At 46.1% G+C, this 21,485-nt stretch overlaps 4 protein-coding genes across 9 annotated transcripts; 1 reads left to right on the plus strand and 3 right to left on the minus strand.

Moving 5' to 3' along the window:
- The first annotated feature begins 2,688 nt into the window (after positions 1-2,688).
- LOC100273643 (NADH:ubiquinone oxidoreductase intermediate-associated protein 30) lies at positions 2,689-7,652 on the plus strand. Of its 4 annotated transcripts, XM_008656362.3 has the most exons (10): positions 2,689-2,828; positions 3,039-3,603; positions 3,674-3,816; positions 3,972-4,043; positions 4,657-4,770; positions 5,636-5,698; positions 6,011-6,102; positions 6,724-6,804; positions 6,892-6,993; positions 7,076-7,652. In XM_008656362.3, the coding sequence occupies exons 4-10, from the start codon at positions 3,992-3,994 to the stop codon at positions 7,262-7,264; spliced, it is 693 nt and encodes a 230-aa protein (XP_008654584.1). In that variant the 5' UTR covers positions 2,689-2,828; positions 3,039-3,603; positions 3,674-3,816; positions 3,972-3,991; the 3' UTR covers positions 7,265-7,652. The 4 variants fall into 4 exon arrangements, with proteins under 4 accessions (XP_008654584.1, XP_008654583.1, XP_035817233.1 ...); XM_008656361.3 differs by lacking the exon at positions 2,689-2,828 and having other exon boundaries at positions 3,044-3,589; XM_035961340.1 differs by lacking the exon at positions 2,689-2,828 and having other exon boundaries at positions 3,133-3,589; positions 3,681-3,816.
- A 417-nt stretch (positions 7,653-8,069) lies between these two features.
- On the minus strand, positions 8,070-8,966 carry LOC103636246 (uncharacterized). The gene has a single exon (XM_008658607.4). It carries the CDS (start codon positions 8,867-8,869, stop codon positions 8,444-8,446), a length of 426 nt encoding a protein of 141 aa, XP_008656829.1. The 5' UTR covers positions 8,870-8,966; the 3' UTR covers positions 8,070-8,443.
- A 1,083-nt stretch (positions 8,967-10,049) lies between these two features.
- Positions 10,050-11,354, minus strand: LOC109941645 (uncharacterized). Its single transcript, XM_020542818.1, has one exon. The coding sequence runs from the start codon at positions 10,586-10,588 to the stop codon at positions 10,316-10,318; it is 273 nt and encodes a 90-aa protein (XP_020398407.1). The 5' UTR covers positions 10,589-11,354; the 3' UTR covers positions 10,050-10,315.
- Positions 11,355-12,316: 962 nt separating this feature from the next.
- On the minus strand, positions 12,317-18,453 carry LOC103636248 (HVA22-like protein f). Of its 3 annotated transcripts, none has more exons than XM_035961882.1 (7): positions 17,776-18,366; positions 13,762-17,154; positions 13,514-13,690; positions 13,319-13,345; positions 13,094-13,216; positions 12,776-13,022; positions 12,317-12,631 (listed from the first exon to the last, which is right to left on the minus strand). In XM_035961882.1, the coding sequence occupies exons 3-7, from the start codon at positions 13,558-13,560 to the stop codon at positions 12,554-12,556; spliced, it is 522 nt and encodes a 173-aa protein (XP_035817775.1). In that variant the 5' UTR covers positions 13,561-13,690; positions 13,762-17,154; positions 17,776-18,366; the 3' UTR covers positions 12,317-12,553. The 3 variants fall into 3 exon arrangements, with proteins under 3 accessions (XP_035817775.1, XP_035817774.1, XP_035817773.1); XM_035961881.1 differs by having other exon boundaries at positions 13,514-17,154; positions 17,776-18,094; positions 18,234-18,305; XM_035961880.1 differs by lacking the exons at positions 12,317-12,631; positions 12,776-13,022; positions 13,094-13,216; positions 13,319-13,345 and having other exon boundaries at positions 13,689-17,154; positions 17,776-18,094; positions 18,234-18,453.
- Between the last annotated feature and the right edge of the window lie 3,032 nt (positions 18,454-21,485).

A 21,485-nucleotide genomic window follows, 5' to 3' on the forward strand; every position in this document is an offset into this window, starting at 1 on the left:
CACTGAATCAAAAGGAATAGAATGGAGGTGCCCCCAGTATGGATAGACAAAGGGACTATACATGTACCATGGATTCATCATCGTACCATTCCATGTTTGAACAGGATAATATACTGACGATGAGTAAACGGGTGGAAAGTACCCTGGTCTCATAGGATGAATAGGCGATGCTTGTTGTGTCGCCTTTCAGGCCGTTTTGTTTACCCGTTTCGTTTTAGTAGGTGACCGAGGTTTCTTCGTTGACCGATCACGTAGAACGGTCTTCTCGCTAGTATTCTTGGAGAGCAACTGATCAACAGTAGAGTCAGCTTTGATCAGCCGACCATTTGTGCTTCGCCGTTGTGTCTCCTTCCCTTTTAAGGTTTTGTGTGGAGGCTGACACCTTTGGGCATAGGCGGACTGTCCGGCAGAGTTAGCCGAACCGTCTATCTGAACACCGGACCGTCCGCACGTAGGTGCCAGATCGTCCGTGATGCTCAGGACAGGCTGTCGTGCTTGACTCATTAATTGTGCCTGCCCCCCGGTGCCTCCAGACTTTTTAGCCCTATCATCCGGAGCCTTTCGAACAATCTCCTTTTGTGATATATTCGACGTGCGAGGACTACCAATGATGATGTCTTTGCTTTTGCCTTTATCGGCCATTTCGGGCCGAACTAAGATCTTTTTGCATGCGATATCTATTGTATTAACAGGAAATGGTTGTGTGTCCACTTGCATTTCCTGAAAAGCCAATCGGCCCTCATTTATGGCCGATTGTACCTGTCGACGAAAAACATTACAGTCATTGGTGGCCAGGGGCGGAGCCAAGGGGGGGCCGGCAGGGGCCATGGCCCCTCCCAAGGCTGCAACACATACAAGAATATATATATATAGTCTAAATTTTGTGTGTATAAATATATATACTCTAAATTTTGTGCAGCATAATTAATCAAATGTGTAATATAGTGGTTAGTAATACATGATCCATAACTATGTTGTAGTATGCCCACCAAAGTCTAAAAAAGACAAAGAATATAAGATAAAATATTCATTGAATGACCAATCGATACATAAAACGTCAAACCTAATTCGCTTTAGACGCTAATATCTAAACCTCACCCCTTTATGATTTATTCTATCATCTGACTAGGCAGTTGCGATTACCGCTGACCACTTGACTTGCCTCTGCCATAGCCCCACAACCAAAGTCCAAAGAAGGTGATCACGCGAAGGAGCAGAATGAGCGCCAACAACTTGTAAACATACTACATTAGATCTCGTGGATAATAAAATCTACAAATTTCAACTAAAGTTGTCACCTTATAATTGGTGTGTACACGACAAATTTGACGTGTACCTGCGTAGTTTGATGAATTTTCATGAATCCTCGAGGCTAGTTGGATTTTTGAATTCTCTCAAAAATTTGTTAGCTGCCTCATGAATATTAGATTCATTATATAAAAGTTGAATCTCATCAGTCAAATATTCATCGTTATATCGTCTTTATTATTTTAGTATTGTTTTTGTGTCACAACTTTAATTCAATATATCAATTAGCTAGAAAATGGACTCATCCACTAAAATAATTTATAAAGATCTAAAATTCTTATTCCATGTCGAGTGCTTAAACTTGATAACATTATACGATATTTTTTATCAGATAGTATTGATGAATTAATCAGCCCCCCCTTATATTATATTCCTGGCTCCGCCCCTGTTGGTGGCATGAGAAAAAGAATTATGTCACTTACAATAAGCACGTCTCTTTAATTCATCTATAGGAGGGATAATATGAGTTAATTTAATGTTGCCATTTTTAAGTAGCTCATCAAATATATTATCGCATTTGGCAACATTAAAGGTAAATTTAATCTCTTCTTGCCGATTCTTGGCGAAGACAGGGCCTCGGGCGAGCCGGAAATATATTCGCCGCTGGAGGGGGGCCTCGGGCGAGACGGAAATCCTCCGGGGTCGGCTGCCATTGTCTGAGGCTAAGCTCGGGCGAGGCGTGATCGAGTCTCTCGAATGGACTGATCCCTGACTTAATCGCACCCATCAGGCCTTTGCAGCTTTATGCTGATGGGGGTTACCAGCTGAGAATTAGGAGCCTTGAGGGTACCCCTAATTATGGTCCCCGACAGGTATATTGTAACACCCTAATTTGGGGTATAATTTTTTTTTCTAATATTCACCAAATTCAGACGTCATTCTTTACTTTACCGCTTTTCTTCTCTTTTTTCTAAATAATGGAGGGTTATTTATTATATAATAAATATATAAGTTTGTAGCGTAGTAAAATAAAATTATAGATAAGCTTTAGTTGTTGCATTTATGTCGTTGCATAGTGTTTATGACTGCAAAGATTTTTTCAAACTATATCGAATTATCTTGTTTATGTTTCCGGAAACTTTCGGGAACCTTCGAAACATTTCTTCGAGTATTAAATATGAATTTCATTTTTCTAATATTAATTAAATACCTAAAATATAGTAGCTGCGAAAACTATAAATTTTGAAAACTATAAATTTTGGAAACTATATATTTCTTCCTCTCGTCGAATCTGTTCTAGATCTCGTGCTCTTTTTTCGCGAGATCGCCGAACCACGTCTTCTCGCAAATGACATGCTGCTCGCGTCGACGATCCTCGTCTACCCTTCGGTGTCGACCTCGTCATCTTGGATCCCGCGTGGTCACCGAGACGACTAGCAACACCCCCGCCGCCCCACAGGCACAACGCTCCACGCCTCCGCCAGGCGCCGGTGCTAAGCCCGAGCAAAACCAACCAGCTGATCGGCCAGTCGGCCACCCAATCCTGAGACCGCCATCGCCTTATTCCGTTGTGGACTGTGGTGAGTGCTTCTAAGCCTTCTTCCAAATCACATTCACCTAAGCCTTTTAGGGTAGTAGTTGTGTATATCGAATCATACGAAGTATTTTTATATCCGTGTTACCGGATTTTCTATTGAATTTTACCATATTGCATATGAAAATTATAAAAAATATTAGGATTTAGGACTAACCAAGATTGAAATCCTGGGTTCTCCATTGTGTGGCGACAGCGTCCTTGGAGGCAAAGAGGGGATCTCTTTGGGGGAGATAGGCCTTAAGCAACAGAGGTGATACTCAGGGGCGGAGGATCCAATATGGCCCAGTATTGCCTGAGCAATACCTTGGCCGGCCCAATAAAAAAATAGGGTAGCCCTCAGTTCCTCAACCAGCGGCCGACCGTCGACCGAGAAGCCCGAGCAGCGGTCCGATCAGGTGAGCAGCGGCGCGGCTGCTGCCTGCCCGCGCCTGCCTCCGCGGCTCCGCCGGCCGTCGACCGAGCAGCCGAGCAGAGGCGCGGCGGCTGCCTGCCCGCGCTCGCCTCCGCGGCTCCGCTGGCCGTCGTTCGCCGACCCGAACGCCGAGTCGCGCGAGCGTGCCGGCGTGCCCCGCCTCTCGTCGGCTCGCGACTGCGCCAGCGCGGTCGCGCCGCCCCACCCCCCGGTGACCGGCGTCCGGATCCATCCGTCTGGCAACCCAACCGGCCAAGGGCCAACCCCGTCCCCGGACCCCGACTCCCCGAGGGCCAACCGGCCAAGGCACAACCGCTGAACCGCACAATGCAGTGAGAGACCGAGGGTGATTATTTTTTATTTGAATAGAAATAAAATAACGTGTCTAATCCAATATATTTTCACTGTGATACTAGTATTTAGTCGCCTACTCGCCTAGGCCTATTATTTCCCTCTCAAACTCAAATTCTTCCTGGAATCCACCAAAGCCCTGCCTCCCCTCTACTGATTCTGAAAGTGGAGTTCCATCTGCGCGTCGGTTGATTTATTCTATTTGCTGGTAAGGAAGCCTTGATTTGCTTTCTCCGTGTAGTTCTAATAATTAGATTCCTTCCGTTTCTCTCCGTTTGCGGCATCATGAGAAATTATTCTTTCTCTTCAACATGCCCAATTTGTTGCGACTCATGTCTCATTTGCTGCATGTCATGTATACAGAGTTGGACTACATTACCTCCATGTCGAGACTGCGAGCTCTGTGGCAGGCTTCCTTTAACGCCACAAAGAGAGGTATGTTCTTTCCAAAAGTCAGACCTTTTTGCTGTACTTGCTATCAAAGTTTGGTACATTTCCTTGATGAAACACTTGTGCCGGTGCCTGTAGATGGCCGTGCATAATTTTGGCGCTGTTGCACCGTTCAATAATAACCATATAAGGTGTAGTCAAGATCATGGATCTCTCCCTGTCTCCTGAGCATTGAGGATTTGACTTTCTTGTGTAGGAATGTAAAGCAAAGAGTACATCGTTGCTAGGGTGCAGAATAAGAATTTTCTTAGTGATGCTTCGTAATATGCTGAGTATTATACATGATATGAAATTTGCAAGCATATCAGATTGTCAGCTAGATATTAATGCCAGTTTGATTCTATATGTACCAGTAGTAGCCTTTAGATGTATTAGTAGCTGGCTAGCTGCTACTCATGCATTGCAGATCTGAAATAGGCGTGTGGTATATGGAATTCATGGTGTTCCTGTAGGAATAGCATGTTTTGCTAATCTGTAAACAAGAAATTTATGGAAATTCTGCTTTTAAGTCTGCAGAATAAATTCTTCCGGAAAATACATAACCTCTTTAACTATCTTGGTATTTGTTAATTCTTTGTTTTATATGCTTAATTGCCAGCTCTTGTATGGAGTTCAGATGATCTAATTCCGCCAAGTGAAAGATGTATCTTCAATTTCAACTCAAAAGATGAGCTGAAAAGGTGGCATTTGTACTCAGATTCAGAGTATGGAGGTATTGTATCACTTTTGAGTTGTGCTTTTATAGAAGTTATTAATTTCTGCAGTTTCTCTAAATACGGATCTCATACTATAGTATAATTTGTCCTTGTGCTTTGTGACTGACTGGTTGGGAGATACTTATGGATGATTGCCTTGTGTTGAAAATGCTCCTTTGGTTTTGTTCTCAGAATATGTTTATAAGATGCTCCTTTGAGTTTCTGATGGTTCACAGTGGAAAAATGTATTGCAATTCAATCTTGTCCTGGTAGTTCCCAGTGTATTACTTCTAGAATCATCCTATCCCCGAGTCTTCCTAATGCAGACTCCTTTTAAAGGAAACATATTACAAACACTGAAACTAGTATAGTACATGGAGCTATAGCAGAACATACTCTATTGATTCACTCCTTTCTTTGCCATCAGCATGAAACTAGTATAGTACATGGAGCTATAGCAGAACATACTCTATTGATTCACTCCTTTCTAAATGGGAGTCGACCACCCCTTGTGTTTATCACCACAGAATACTTAATACTGCATAAACTGGTGCACTACTGTATTATACGCTGTTAGTTTCAGAACGAATGGATCAGATAGCTGATGAAGAGATGGTATATTTTACACGGGCGAACCTTTTCTGCAGGAACAGGAAACTCATTAACACTTTAGTTTTCTGTGCATTTATAGTTTCATACTGTTGTGCATTAGAATGATATGGGTGGACTTGTGAATTCAATAGACTATATGTCCCTACAACAGATAATACCTTACATGTAGTAATTTCTTATATTTTTAAGGACATGTTCAGCTTTGCTGCAAATACCTAGCTTCCTGTTTACATCTATGATAGAATATAGTTTGACAAAGTTGTTATCCAGGTTTGTCTTCTGCATCCTTAGAAATAACTGATGGCGCTTCAGTTGGAGATACTCCATTAACTGGTAATAGTTGTTCTATGTTCTTAGCTTTTCCATCTTGTGCCAATCATTTGAAGTATAGTTTGAATTGAGTACTTTCTGGTACAAGAGAAAACAATGATGTATCTGTAGCTTCTTACATTTAGCATGATAGACCTCATTAACCATGAAATGTTTGTGGTTTTCTTGGAAAATGTCTGAGGTGAGTCCAAATTATCAGTGGGTACCGGCTGCTGTATTTTCTTTAGTAATTGAATCGAAACATGCAGTTTTTTACTTATGATTTTCTTAGACTGGTTTGTAAGGTAACTTTTATTAACATGTGTATTCTTGAAGGTGTGTTTTCTGGTAACCTTTCTTTGGATATGTCTGAAGAGTCAACATGGAGGATCAGGCGCTATGGATTCTGTGGGATGCGATCAAAGAAGGTACATACTTTTCCTTAGATGCACAAATGTTGTCACCAATGATAGTAAAATATTTCTGTGGTAGCTCTTGAAAAGTGGTTGCCAAATATTCTCTCCATTCCAAACTGAATGTTGCTTTGGCTTTTCAAGGTACATAACTTTTGCTGCGCACCTAGATATGCATTTTTTTCTTGATGCACAGCAAAAAGCTAGAAAGACTTACAATTTGGAGGGGGGGGGGGACTAACCAAATATAACAAAATAGAAGTTTGTTGGACATCTAAGGGCTTTAGATCAGACTGTTTTGTTCTCTGAAGGTCAGTGAAGTCATATCAAGTGTTAAGAATCGTTACATAATACTCCCTCTGTCCCAAAATAAAATTTGTTTTAGGGATATAGTGGATTCATACAATAGTTAATGTATGTGTTTTATATATGTGTCTAGGTTCATCATCATGCATTTGAATATAGACATAAAAATTAAGAGCTAAAATGACTACTATTTTGGGATGGAGGGAGTAATGCTTACTTAAGACTACCTTCTAACTCTACAAAATAAGAAATATGGATGTCTTATTAATGCTAATTGATGCCAGCAGAAGTTATTCTGTGGAGTGCTGATAAAAAAACTTTTTGTTTCAGTTTGATGGGTTCATTGACCTTGATGCATATGATACAATAGCAATGAAGATCAAAGGGGATGGAAGATGCTACATATCTACAGTGTGTTTTCTCACACAAGACTCACTCTTGAATATTAAATGTCCAGTCAGTATTGTTCTTCAGAATCTGAAATCTTAATAAGTACAGATATACACGGAGAATTGGGTGAATTCACCCGGGCAACAAGAAGACAACTCGTGGCAGGCTTTTGTGTACATACCTCCTCAAGACAGATGGGAAGTCTTGAAGGTAAATTATCGTTTTCTATCGATCAACATCCAGAGTATGTGACTTTTTTTAGTGATGAAGAAACCGTTCCCATTCCATACAGATCCCTCTTGATCGCTATTTACCCACATGGAGAGGAAATGTGATCCAGGCAAAGTTGGAAATGAACCCTGCTCGGATCGTGGGGATGTCTCTCTCTGTAAACGCAGAAGGCGGTGTTCCTGGCGCCAAGACTGGGCCTGGTGATTTTAGGCTTGATGTTGCTTGGATCAAAGCGTTGAGAGCTTTGTGAACTCCACAAGTCATAGTTTTATTTCACATCGGCCCTTTCCTTCTTTATCACCCTGCCCCAGTGGCGCCGCTGAACTCATCACCCGACCACAACCACAGGAGTAACCATAGCACAGATTGCCAACTCCTTTATGCACTTAATAATGGATTTTGTTTTGCTTCTGAGGTTTATGAATAAGTGGTAGAAAAATGGAGCATTTAGTTAAGGTGCCCCCTTTGGACAGATGTTGCTTTTTCTCTCTCTCTAGTATCTGATCGGCCGATAAAACGAGTGCATTCCACCCGGACGATAATGCGAGAGTAGGATTCAGTTTAATTCTTTGACTGTTAAGAGTACTACTGTTTGATCGTTTGAATTATACACGTTCATTTGAGTAATTTTTTTTTCATTCAAGGTGATCATGTGATTTAACATGACCACTTGTCATATTTGGTCCCCGTATGAGATGTGTAATGTGTGGGGATATTTTCTCTCTTTAATACAAAGAAGGGCAGCTAATCTTGTTTTTTGAAAAAAAGAAGAAGCTAGCACTGTTGCAGTATCCAGAATTGTCAGCCTGCTTAGATTGCACGTTTTGTTCGTGCTCAAGTGATTAGATTAGACGCATTTTGCGCCAAGAATTTGTTTGGCTAAACTTGAATCTTAACATCATTTTGTATTGGTCGGGAGTTGAGAAGGTCCCAATCAATATGGAATGGTATAGATCGAAGTGACCAAGTCCTTGCTGAGAAATGTGTACGCGGAATAAGTGAATTAGGGCGCAGCTACAGTAATCAAACAGACGGGTTTAATTTACCCGTGGCAGTGAATGGAAACTTGTACGTGCCTAATAATCTGCACGTTTTCCTCGAGTTTAACCCTTCCAGACATTCAGACTGGACTTTTCAGATCGAAGAACACGTACATGTTTTCCGCCCAAAATGCAAGTGGGTGGAGTGGAGGATCAAGCAAGTAGCGAATTCAGACATCTCCCTTTACAAGTGGAGGTGCAACGTGATCATGGACCAACAGGAAAACGAACGAACGAACGAAACGAACGAACGAAACAGGCAACGCCGCCGATCATACAACTACAAAGACCCAAAAAAAAAACGGTGAATGGTGACGAGACGACTAGTCGACGAGTCCTGCTTGAATGAACACTGCTGCATGTGCGCGAAACAGAGGAGGGGACGATGGTCAGCCTTCGATGAAGCCGGTGACGCGCAGCACGGAGTCGCGCAGGTGGCTGAGCTCGCGCGCGCCCGGCCGCAGCAGCGCGCACGGCGCCTCCTGCCGCCGCCGCGACACCAGCACGTGAGGCGGCACCATCGTCGCGGCGCTCCAGTCGCGGTCGCGGTCCCCGTCCTCGTGGCCACGGCGCCTGGCCGAGCTCGCGGGCCTCTGGATGTCCACCGGCCGCGAGCCCGCACGCGTCGTCGTCGTCGGCCTCTCGCTCCCAGGGACGCCGCCTCGCGGTCGCGGAGCCGGAGCCGGCGTTCTGGACCGCGGCGCCACGGGCGGCGACGAGCTGCAGCTGGGCGTCGCGTCGTCGCCGTCTCCCTCGTCGTGGGCCGTCTCAGGCCACAGCACCTCGCGCTCGCACAGCTCCTCCGCGCTCGCCATTGCGGCCGATGGACTCGCTCCCGCTCAGCGCGCGGTTCGGGGTTGCTCTGCTGTCTGGAGGAGTCTGGGAGGTGGAATGGACAAAGAGGTTCTCGTGCAGTACGAACCGGAGCCCGGGGAGGGGCGAGTATATATAGGCGCGGCCGTGTTCGCTCCCGGCTGCGCGAAGCTTCGCGCGCACGGCAGCCGCGTTGTGTGTGTGAGCCCCGTGGGAGACAGCAGCAGTAGTAGTATATTATGCGCAATTACATACGCTACAGTACTAGTACTATATAGTACTAGTACTGTATTCCTCCCATATATCCCATTCATGTGCCACGTCAGCAATCTCTCTCTCCATATCTCTACCCTCTTCAGCGGTCTCCTCTGTATTCCTCCCCCTATATACATTTCCAACCCAACCGTATCCGCACCGGTAGCTTTCGGACGATATCGCGCGCGAGCGTGGAGGAGAAGTGACTGGCCGCCGTGGGATAGCGTTCCTCTGCATCTAGAGGGAGAGAGAAGAATGCTACCGGGTAGGGGGGCTCGTAGAGAGAACCGCTGTGGCATTTAGCGTTCAACTGTAGCCGCTGAAGTAGCGAGGGGGAAGCAGTACAAGGAAGCGTTGAAGACAGTCTAATGCGCTATGCCACCCCCAAATAATTTTGGGGATTTCTTTACAAGATGACTTTGGAGGGGGCTGCCTACGAAATCGTCATCTCCGTGCGTAGCGTAGTAGAGTGGCGCCTAAGCTATTACGGGACGATGATACGTACTGGTCCACCGTACGCACGCGTGTTTGAACCAGCAAAAATGCAGAGAATCGAAACCTCCAAGGAGAGCACATCCGCTCAAGCCCACATCCGAAAAGAAAAGAAAAAAAAAACCTTTCTTCCAAGGTGAGCACTGTCTGTTGGAAATTTCAGAACACGACCGTGTCAGTTTCTTTCGGTTAGTTGCGCAGTGCCCAGAAGGCCAGAACTAATACTACTATAAACGGCTGCAACAAGCAACAACGTACCTCCTGTTCTACGCCAACAGTTTCAGCAACGTGTAAACGTACGCGCGTTTGATCGAAGCTTGTGTGAACCAGATGCATGGGCGAACGCGCATGCCTCCTGTTCTACGCGTACGTCTAACAGTGTTGAACCCACATAAAGGCCACCTCGAACTTCGTATGAAAAAAAGATATGCAGAGGAGTTCAAAAAAAATGCCTTTGCCGTCAACTGTTTGTAACCAACAATTAATGAAATCAACAGTCAGTCTCAGAGACTACTGACTCATAAACAGCGCGATATACGCGTACGTCCAACCGTTAACAGGATCGTAGACTGAGTGTGAGTGGACACGCTTGCTTTCCGCATTGATGACGATAAGCTAAGCATCGAGGTGGCCGGGCAGCCAGACCGACGACGACGACGGGTGCCGGCCGCCGCCGCGGCCGCTGGCTGAGGGCTATAAGGCTAGGTCTCGATGAAGCCGGTCATCCGCAGGACGGAGTCGCGCACGCGGCGCAGGTCCCGGCCCTTGAGCGTGCGGCCCTGGCCGGAGCACACCGAGGCCGCCGCCGCCGCCGCCCCGCGCCGCGCCAGCAGCACGTGCGGGGGCGCCGCTGCCTCGCCGCCGGCGTCCGTCTCTCGGTCGGCGACCCGCGCGGCCGAGGTGGCGGCCGGGATCTCGATGGGGTCCGTGAGCGGCCGGCGCTCGGCCTGCGCCCACGCCGCGTTCTGTGACATGTTTTCCCGCTTGGTAGCTAGCTACAGTAGAGTAGAGTATGCGTGATGGTTTTGCCCAAACCTTTCTCCGTCCGGCGCTCGGCGTGGGGCGAGATATATTTATAGGGCGCGGGAGCGGGAGCAGCTAGCGCGCGACCAGGCCTGCCTGCCTGATTGCTCGCTCGCTCGCTGGGCGGACTGGCTGGCTAGGTGCCCCGTGCCCGTCCACCTATAGGTCTATAGCTAGCGAGTAGCGACCCCTGATAGCTAGGCTAGTGGCTAGGTTCCGTATGGTGCTTTGTGTGACAGATAAGTATGCGATGAGCCTTGACGTACGAAACGGGAAGGGATAATTCGGCGGTTGATGTCGACCGACCCGGCTGCTTTGTTGCGCGGTGCCGTGGGTGAGGAGGCATCGAGGCCAAACCCATATGTGTGTTCCCCTTTCCTTTCCTTGCGGTGCAGTTCTCATGCGCTACGCGGGCGTTCGGCTTGCATTGGTGCTGTGCGCCGGCGGCGGCGCAAGTTGGGCGACGCCGACGCGCTTTTGGACATCGTATGCCATGCTGTCATCCGTGACACACTTCCTATGTCACGTGTTGTGTTCTGGCGTCAAGAAAGCCCATATCCATCGGGGTTTGGTCGCGACTCGACGGAGAGTATGTCACGTGTGCGCGTGCGCACGTTTGCGAATGACAAAGACGTCCTGAGAAAGACAACGCGTGCGCATGCCTATCATTTGCATCGGTTTGGCGGCGATCAAGCTAGCACTCTAGCAGTCACCAGTCGGCTTTGTAGTCTCATTATCTTCACGAGACTCTTTATTTGTAACTAACTCTTTATTTATCTCTCTATAAAAATTAAACTATATATATAACATCTCATTCCAATAGACTCTCCAACATATAAATCAGCTTGGCCAGCAAGAATTGCTAGTCAAATTTGGTAAGTGAATAAGTCAATTTAGAGAGCCGGATAGCTTGGAGAGCTATTTTATTTTTAAGTAGCTAAAAGTGACAGCATTCTGAGTCCCAAGATTGCACGTATGCGCGCGCATGCAGGCTAGGATTAAGAAGACTTCCAACCCTAGAGCATACCAAACACGCAACTTTTGTAGTTGCATCAAGCGTCACTTTCGAACTAAAGGCTACAACTGCTCTCCTGTGCTTAGCCGCCGCTGGATTTTCGGAAACGGACAGTCTACAAACGAACTGGGCAGAGTATCCATCGGGTCTGGACTCGTGCCACAGTAGCTTTCTAGTTTCTGTAGTATATACCTTCGTCTGGTGTGGCAGTGTCGTTTCAACGCACAAAAAAAAGTGCCGTGTTGGCATGCGCCACGGCCCGCAGATGCATCAAGCAACGAGCACGCGCACACAGCCAGGACAGAGCTTGCTTTAGCTCATGTGATCTAGAGAAACAGGGCCTAAAGGAGAGTTGCATGCAAATGCCATTAGGTCCCAACGTTTTGATGGTAGTTTAGCGCCCGTGTTGGAAATTAGTTCCTTCCGATGCGAGTTTGGACAAAAATTAGCCAACGGCCAGGGGCACCACCCACGCACCGCAGGCGGTGGCCTGGGCTGCAATGGAGGGCAAGGCGCGAGCACAGTGCACGGAAGCAAGCAGCACGTGACACGAGCACAGCCGTGGGAATCACACCGTATTCTCGCCTAGGCTGTCATCGGTTCCTGGGTCCGCCACTGCCAACGGCACATGCATCAGCCATGTGTTTGATGAATTCGCTAGACAGATCAATCTCTTGTGCGGTTGCATTCAGGATCAGACCAGACGTATTTTAGCTGATACGGATTTCACAGGTCCAAGCCAAATTTTCATTAACAAGTACACCAAATTCGCGGCTTCTTTCAAAGTCATATATGCATGCATGCTCTCATGGGCGCCGGGCATCTCTTCTCCAACTGCTGGGCAAGCCCGACGTAATGATCAACCACACACACGCATACGATACGATTTCTGCACAAGTGACTACCCAACCGATGGGAGACTTGCTTCGGTTTCCACCCGGAACAATTCAGGTTTCTCCCTCTTGGCTTCCTCTTCAGCCTGCACCAGTAGTTCAGATGTTTCTCCGTCAGAAACTGAAGATATTTTTTTTTTCTTACCAAGGCGCGGTTCCAGAATCATCGCCGAAACTCTCTGGGAAGTTAATTAAGAATGAAGCCTAGGCAGCTGAGACGAACAACTCACGGCTCGGATGATCCTGTCGAGCGCGTCGGGCCCGTGCGTGTCGATGAAGCGCTCGACGGACTTGCGCGCGTCGAGGCTCATCATCTGCAGCACCCGGCGCTGGCGCTCGCCGTAGCTGGGGCTCACGTAGGTGCCCATCTTGAAGTAGCGCCGGACGTGCGCCTCGTAGATGTAGGCCGCGCCGTTGAAGACGGGCAGCACCAGCCAGCAGCACAAGAGCAGCTTCATGTACGGCCACAGGGGAAACCTGACAAAGAAGAAGAGATTGAGTTTTCTTGGGAGCTCAGCCAGCGTAGCGTGCCTGCGTGTTGAGCTCACCACTGCAGGACTTTCCAGCTTGAGAGCTCGAAGAGGGTGATCAGCGAGTACAGGACCCAGTAGGTGAGCCACTGCTGGTCGTCCAGGGAAGAAGGGCTCTCGATGGCGCGCATGGACGCGTAGCTGTTGATTGTGTGACACACGCTATTAGCATTAGCAACACACGCTACTGTGGTGGTGGTGGTGATTGTGTCTGAGGAGCTGGACGAGTGGATTGTTACTTACAGAGGATAAAGCAGCATCACCCCTGGCCTGCCCGGCGCAGCAGAAAAGAATTATTACACACGGAAATGGAGTCAGAGTGAGTTCATATGGATCAAAGAACAAAACAAGGCCAAAAAGGGGCCTGGGTGGGACAGCCGTTGTTGCCAGGACCTGCATCGAAACGGAAACACTCCACGCACGTACAGTACAGCTTACCCAACGAGGGCGTCCAGATTTCTAGCAAGGGTACCGAGGACACCCATGATCCGTTGTCGACGGCTCGCCACCAGATGGCGACAAGCTCGGCCTGACGTACGTTTCTTGATCTCCTTCCCCCGTTGTTTGTTTCGCGACGGTGTATATGACAAGGGATGCGCAGGTGGATCTGTGCTTCTGTGGAGGTTGTTTTATATCATCATGGAGATTAAAAAGAGAAGAGGAAGAAAGGCATCCGTGTCGATTACCATGCAAAGCCTTCTTTACTCTTGGTTCAAGGAAAGCCAAGAACATTGCAGTTGCAAAGGTCTGAAGCAACTGCGTTCACCAGTAACCTTTTTCCCTAGGTTGTAGGGTCAGAGGGCTCCCAACAGTGGGAATCAAGAAGCCAGCAGCTATCACTTGCACCGAAGCTGATTTTTTTTAACCATAAAGGCCAGGACTGATGAATCTGGTAAAAGGACCATTTCGTTCTGAATGTTCTTTTCGACTATCTTTCAGATGTAAGAAAGCCAAAAAAAGGTGAAACATGCAGCTTTGTAACAGCAGTGGCTAATAATTGCAAACCAATCAAGTGCAGCATCCGAAAGTTTGTATGATGGTTTACAGAAACTGGCTGAAAGTAAACTTTATGCTTTGCTTTCAAGATCAAACAGTACAATACATCATCTCTGAAATTGAACTGCTGCCCATCAAGTGGGTTCGTAGCAAATGCTGCTTAGTCTTAGAAATCAAGTGCCCCAAAAAAGCACTCAACTAGTTACAATCTGTACAGTTGATCTGTCCTCCAGCTTTTGTCAGATATGGCATGACATGTAATCAAACAATCAAATAACCTTGCACATTTGACCGGGGAAATTACAAGAATAAAGCAATCTATCAATTGCTAAACTAACATGTTCAGAAACGTAGACCTCTTACAAGTGTCCTGTGCCTGACTGTTTGAATCCTGAAAAACTCCAGATCTATCTTCAACAAGGACGCCTTATTATTATTATTCTTGCTTTCCGCTATAATACAACTGAATTGATAGCACTATCAACAGGAAATTTCGTGGAGTATAGCAGTTTGGAATGATCGTTCAGGTTTTGACCTGGCTTCAACATGTTATTAGCCCCTGCAACCACGCCAGGCCTAGACCATGTTTCAATAGGCAGAACTGGACCGGAACTGGCCCTTGGATTGTTGCTTTCATTTCTTGACGTTTGAACAGCATCTCTTGCTACTCTTTTACTAAAATCAAGTACCTGAGGACCAACTGCATCACTAAGTGACCAGCCAGGTGAATGGTTCACAATGTTTGGGCCCATAGACATAAAATCATGTCTATCTGTAACAACTTGTCTCTTTGCAGGTTGTTGTGAAACATTATCTGTCGCATAAGCTGTTCTGTTGCTTATTGGCCTCGCAGGTTGCTGTGAAACATTATCTGCATAAACTGATCTATTGCCTATTGGTTCGGCAAAGCTAGCAGCTTTCCTACCATCTGCATTTGTAAGGCTGCCTGCACAAGCTGCTCTGCCTGCTGAAATAGAGTCATTAGCCAAACCAGTTGTAAGAGAAAGAGTCAGTCCAGGAGAAGAGCTTCTGGACAAAGAATTATTCGCACCATACTCAAAAAAGGATATGACAGATCCAGAAGATGACTTTACACCAGGTGTCTGGTAGGGTTGGCGAATAGGCATAGAACTAGGATCATCGTAAGACAACAAAGTGGATTTCTGATACTTTTCCTGCATGCTTGCATTTAGCAGTGATTTTGGAACCAGAGAAGATTGGTTCGCTGCTGGACCCACAAAACACTGATCTTTCCTACTCATGTGTGCTGCAGGTGTCCACAAATGAGACTGTTGATTCTGAGGAATGCTTATCAAATGAGGTGGTTGATGTAGCTCAAGATGCCTGGTCTGAGAGTTGGAACTGCCTATAGCTGCCTTATTGAGTTCAGCTTGACGAACAAACTGATTACCAAAATTCCAAGTGCAATCTTTCACTATTGGAACACTACTTATTGGTTCTGGCCTTTGGTTATGAAGGCCACTGAAAGTAGTATTTTGCCCTGACGTGCTATTGGATAGGCGGCTTGTTTCAATGGCAACATTGTCAGGACTGACTTTATCCATGGTCCATACATTATGATCCTTGCCATGTGAGCACACTGAGACGGTCTTACCCATCAAACGAACTGTGGGTTGCTGCAGATGATGATCACCTTGGCCCCCATAACCATCCAGACCTGGTTTCCCAACTTGAGAGCTGCTTAGACCAATCTGTTTCTGACCTTCCATTACATAGGTCATGCCACTCAACAACTGTTGTTTCTGACATCTTACTGTGTTCATTGACTCTGCATTACTAAACCTGTTTTCACCTATCCTTGCATTGCAGTTTGAGATCTCCATTCTTTCAAGGCCCGGTAGCTTCATAAAAGCCATTCCAATGTTAGCAGGACTGCAAATTGGGTGAAGTTTTGAGTGTGAGCTACCCTGGTTATCAGTAGATTGTGCCGCATATGGATCCACATGTTCCCTACTTCCATGGCACACATTAGTTCTGAAGTTACCAGGTCTGGTAGTTGGGATGCATTCCTCGGCAGGCATACTTCTCAATGAAGACAAGTCATTTGAATCAACTCTTATGCTGAAAACTGTATGTGATACTGCAGAGGGCAACACACTAGCTTGATAGGAAAGTTGGTTGGCAAGCGTAGGTAGTGTAACCACTGCACCAGTGATATCAGTACTCTTCTTGCCTTTAACTGGTGCATCTTTAAATTTAGTCTCTTCAGGTCTGGTTCTCATGGCAGGTGGACTGCTAATAGAATTTGTACCATGTTTTTTCATTTCCTGAGAACAGTTTTTGTTCACATCAAAACAACCCTGCATAGGGTTACCAGAACCACGTTTTGACCTGAGAACAGAATGAGAACCTAAAGCAGACACGTCAGTAAATTTCAATTGCATATCACCAAGACCTGGTTTCACCATATTGATGTTCATATGATTTGGAAGACCATCAATCTCAACAGTGGAAGGGTGACTCCCTGCCACATCATTGTGGGAGATACATGGTGGCTCAGTAGCTTCACTTTTCACCAAGTCTTCAAGAGGAGATGGTGTCTGAGCAGTAATGTCAGATGCATCTATCAACTTCAAGGGTACCGCTTCTGGTATAGAATCTGCTTCGGTTTGATTTGTTATTAATGATTCCTCAATAACAGTTGGAAGTTCATGAACACCAGTGCGAAACATAGTCTTGGAGCTTTCTAATTCCAGGAGAGGGAGATCTCCAAAGATATCATCTTTGGGCCCTGTGGGAGTTTTCACCAATTCATAGCCAGTATTTGTAGGATTATTAGTCGAACCATTGACTTCTATGCTTTGCTTATTTACAGCTGAGGTCACTTCCTTTATCCCAATTAGGTCACTATTCATTTCACTAGAAGGGCCCGCTCTTTCTCTGTTTCGTTTATTCATGCTGTTTCCATGAGTTGGCATGTGATCACGTGCCTCTTCCCGTTTCTTCCTTGGTTGAAGTTCTGTACTTGGATGGACAGTGGAACTTTTATGCTTTCTCGGAAATGCCATATGCAACTTGTGCTCATGCAAACAAGATGTTGACTGAGGCTTAGCAGTTATCTCCTGTTAATGATCATGTATTACTTACTATGAGCTGAAAATAAGGAGCAAAGCTTCATAGAGGGAAAATGAATATTTATGCATTTTGTTGTAGATTGTTCAAAATCAGTTCGTAAGAATACTATCTTGAATGCATCTTCAATACATTTTGTTACACCATCTCTAACACAAATAATGAGAACATGATTTCTTCCTGGAAGTGCTTAGCTGGTGGAGAGTATTTTAGTTCAGATAAGTTGAAATATGGTTTACAACTCATCAGTGTTCTAGAACATGATTTGGCAGATTGTACTGCCGTCCTCAGCACTCAGCAGGGAGGGAGGGGGAATCATTATTCATTAATAGGCTCAATGTTTAAAGATGGTAACACTCCCCCCACTAGCATTAATTGATCAAGAACAAAATCCTACGGCAGGAAATTCAAAAAAAATCAAACCCTGCATTGCACTATGCCACTATCTGCGCATTGTTCAGTACACGGCATACAACTTTGATGCCTACAGGACCAGATTTCTTGCACATTGTTGATTGTTCAGTACAACGTGCTTGTGGCTCACCCTACAAGTCTAAAACCCTACCAGTCCACCAAGCTAAAGCACATGCACCCATGAAGCAAAGCCATACCTTTTTCGTCAGAAAGGACCTAAATTGAAGCACGTGTCGCCGTTTCCTGGCCCTCTCGCCCGTGGAACTCGAGCGAGAGCCCTTCCTCTTGGTCCCCTTCCGCAGCCCACCGCCGGATGCCGCAGCCTCTCCGCCCTTGGCGCCAGCCAAAAGTCGGGCCTGCCCCGCCGCGAGTTCGTGCTTCCACCACCGTGACAGCGGCTTCGGGTCCATCGGACGGAACCGCGGCGGTGATTCCCCCTCCACATCGCTGCGGCAGCCACCGACGAACGGGTAGCACTCGGCCGCGTCGACAGCTCGCATCCTCATGGCGTAACCCCTGCGCATCCATTCGAGCAGGTCAGCCGCGTACGCTCGGGAACACCCCGCTCGCGTCAAAACACAGCCAGGCCAAACGGTCAGAAGACGAAGCAGAAGCTCGAGAAGGGAAAGACGGAGAAGGACGCGCGCGCGCTTACCGTATGGAGAATGGCTCAGCGGGAGCGGGCTTGGCCATCCTGGCTTCCTCGCACCCGGGGCACAGCTGCTTCTCAGCCGGCGAGAGATGGGGATGGGGGTTAATGCCTCTGACGAGAGGGGATGGCAGCTCGGGCCTCGGGGGAGGAGAGTTGAGGAGAAGGGAAAAGAATAGAGGAGGCGGCGAAAAGGAAAAACAAAAGGCGACTCCAGAGTCCAGAGAGAGCCGGGGGTGGGGCAGGGGTGCAGCCAGTGATGGACGAAGGGGTGGGGTCCCGGCGCGCAGCGGATTGGACGTCAGGGGGTGGACCGGGTCGCCTACTTTCAATTACTGTCCTGCCTCGTGAACCGCGCCAGTTCTTTGTTGGGGCTGGCCGAGTGGCCAGGCCGCGGGCCGCCGGGGTCGTTTACGTGGGAGGGGATCGAGGGCATGCATACTCGGGTTAGTTTGAGAGCCTAAAAATCGAAGAGATTTAAATAAGAGAAGGTTTAGTCTCTCCAATTTTCTCTGGTTTTGAAGTTTTCAAACTAGCCCTTAGAGGCAAAGAACAACAATGGGCTATACTATGTAAGCCACTTGAATGCAAGCAAGTTTATGTCTAATATTTAATAGGTGTTATAAATAAGTATAGACTGAGTTTTTTAAAATACAAAAAAAATTATATCAGGTCCGATCGGCACTACAAGACGAGACAGTGGCCCAAGCATGTCACGTCTTTCGGGTCGGGCTGCCACAGGCCCAATTTTAATAGTGTCGAGCGACACTATTAAATGGTCGTGTCTCGGGCCGGCCCCTAGGCACGATCCAATTGACCATCTATACCGACCCCCTTCGCATCATCATGCGCCACAAGCCCCGCACATCACGCGCTCCACGCACCGCCACACATCCAACGCTCCTCGCCTCCTCCGCGCTTGCACCAAACGCCCACCATCCTCGCCTCCCTCCACTTAGCCCCCCGCCTACGCCTGCCCCCGCGTGTTGCCCCTATCGCCCGGGCCCCCTGCCCCGCCGCGACAGACCCCCCTAGTCTCCTCCCTCACCTTCGCCCTTCACCTCCTCCTCGATGCTCGCGCCTCCGGCAAGGATCTTGAGGGGCTCGTGGCTAGCGTCGATGCGCTCAAGACTCTATGCAGAGCCACGACAAGTTGTCTTATTAGTACGTGCGCTACTTCCACGAGGTTGACGAGGAGCTGATGCGCAACCTAATCTAGGTCAACGTCGAGGGCGTCACACTCACGTGGGTCACACACGATGTGCTGCCAGGCATGGTCGAGACTCGAGAGGAAGTGCAACTCCATTTTCAACATCGGCTTCAATGCCACCTCTGACGTGCCTTCCTATTTGCTCTATTCTATCTATGCAACCACCAAAGCCACAATACTAATCAGAGTTTTCCTTGCATCTCTCTAGCTAAATCGATAAGGGTCTGTTTCTTTTGAGCCGGAATTCACCCCGAGATTGTTTCAGTTGATAAAACCTTATATAAATTAGACAAATAATCTGGCTAGGAGTTGTTAAGGATGATCATTCCATAGGAACCGAGCAGGTGCTGAAGGTATAGGTAGGTATACCATAAAATCAGAAAAAGTTTTCCACCACGGCTACGCATTTTAAGGACATGAAACCCACGTGGCATGACAATATAGAACATCAATGCATAATTTTATTATTATGGATCCACTTCACAAGCAAATTAGAAGAATCCACACATAATACTTGGATAAAACTTCCTTGAGTTCGTCCTCTGTGCATGTATGTCTCAAATTTACAATAAAGATAGTAAAATATGTGGTATATCGCTTGAAGACTTGTCTCGTCCATCCTACACCAAACATATCATACTATCAAGCTTTATACATGTCGAGCAAGCTTTAAATAAGAGACATCGGGAGACTGGTCTTTTTGAATTTCAATATCTTATCATAATATGTTCACTCCGTAGCAATGCATGGGTGGTCATCTAGTAGACCTATAAATGAATAGTAAGGAGATCCCTCCCCATGGATCCTCAACATTTTCATGTCCACCAAATAAGCCCTAATGGTAATTTATAGATCTATCTCTTAGAAAATCAATATAATTTAAGATTGTTGGATATGCAAAACTATATCTTAAAGTTTGGGTAACACCAGTCACGTTATAATTAGATTAATTTGATCATCTAGTGGAATATATAAAATAAAACTGATTCTAACTATCACATGATAATTAGATTAAGGCCCTATAGATCCTTCTAACTAATTGTTTATCAATTTTTCATAATTAGCCGGCAAATAATTAGCATGCCAAACAATTAGCATGGTATATTTAGAGTCTTAGCTAATAAAAGTCTAAATCATATTTTCCCTCGTTTTATGATCAATTAACAATTATTAGCAAGGCCAAATGGCTCATGAGTAAATAATTTTCTAGCCCTCTCGCTAACCATTAGCCAATTCATTAGTCAACTTGTTTGGAACCCAAGGTGCTAAAACTTGTTGGCAAATTGTTTGCTAGATGGATCCGAACAAGACAAAATTTGATCATCTAGCAGAATATGTAAAAAACTCTACTAAACCCGAAACTTCTATGATCACAGTCATGTGGTAATTTTAGCGAAAAATCGTGAAACGCGAGCGCGTGTGGTGTATCCATGATAAGCCTTAATAGCTCTTTATTTGTTTTTGTGTGAAGGGTCATGCACACCTCCAATTATATGTTAGTTGTTATCTAACTAGATGAATAGTACAAGACTAAAGCTTCTATGCCATGTCTATAATGCCACCTTCGCTTACTAAAATGAATCGGACCATCCATAAATGGACTAAAATAGGCTAAGTTACAACACTGTCTATTTTTATAATTTATGGGTCCGGTGGCAAATTTTTTAAGTCCACTAATAATAATGGCAGAAATAGCAAATCTCTCTAGAGCATGAGTGGCTATATAGTTGTATATTTCTAAAAATATCTATAATTTTGTTAAAACCTCAAGTGGTATATTTGTATCGTAGCATTTGATGTATCAATGGTTTACAGGCATGCCAACATGTGTATGTTTTAAAAAATAACTCTAACTTTAAACAAACACTCCCAAGTTATTCCTCAAACTTCTGCTCGAGCGACTTGATATTTGTGTGAAACCTTAGTTGTCGTCGTCTCTTCCATCCTCTCCTCATTGCCTCACCTTGCTTAGACTCTCTTGGTACAACCTGGAGCCTAAGCTCCACCGCATGGATATTGACGTAGGCTATCAGATCTATGATGGGCTC

This window comes from Zea mays, chromosome 8 (assembly GCF_902167145.1).
Source record: "Zea mays cultivar B73 chromosome 8, Zm-B73-REFERENCE-NAM-5.0, whole genome shotgun sequence".
Lineage (NCBI taxonomy): Eukaryota > Viridiplantae > Streptophyta > Magnoliopsida > Poales > Poaceae > Zea > Zea mays.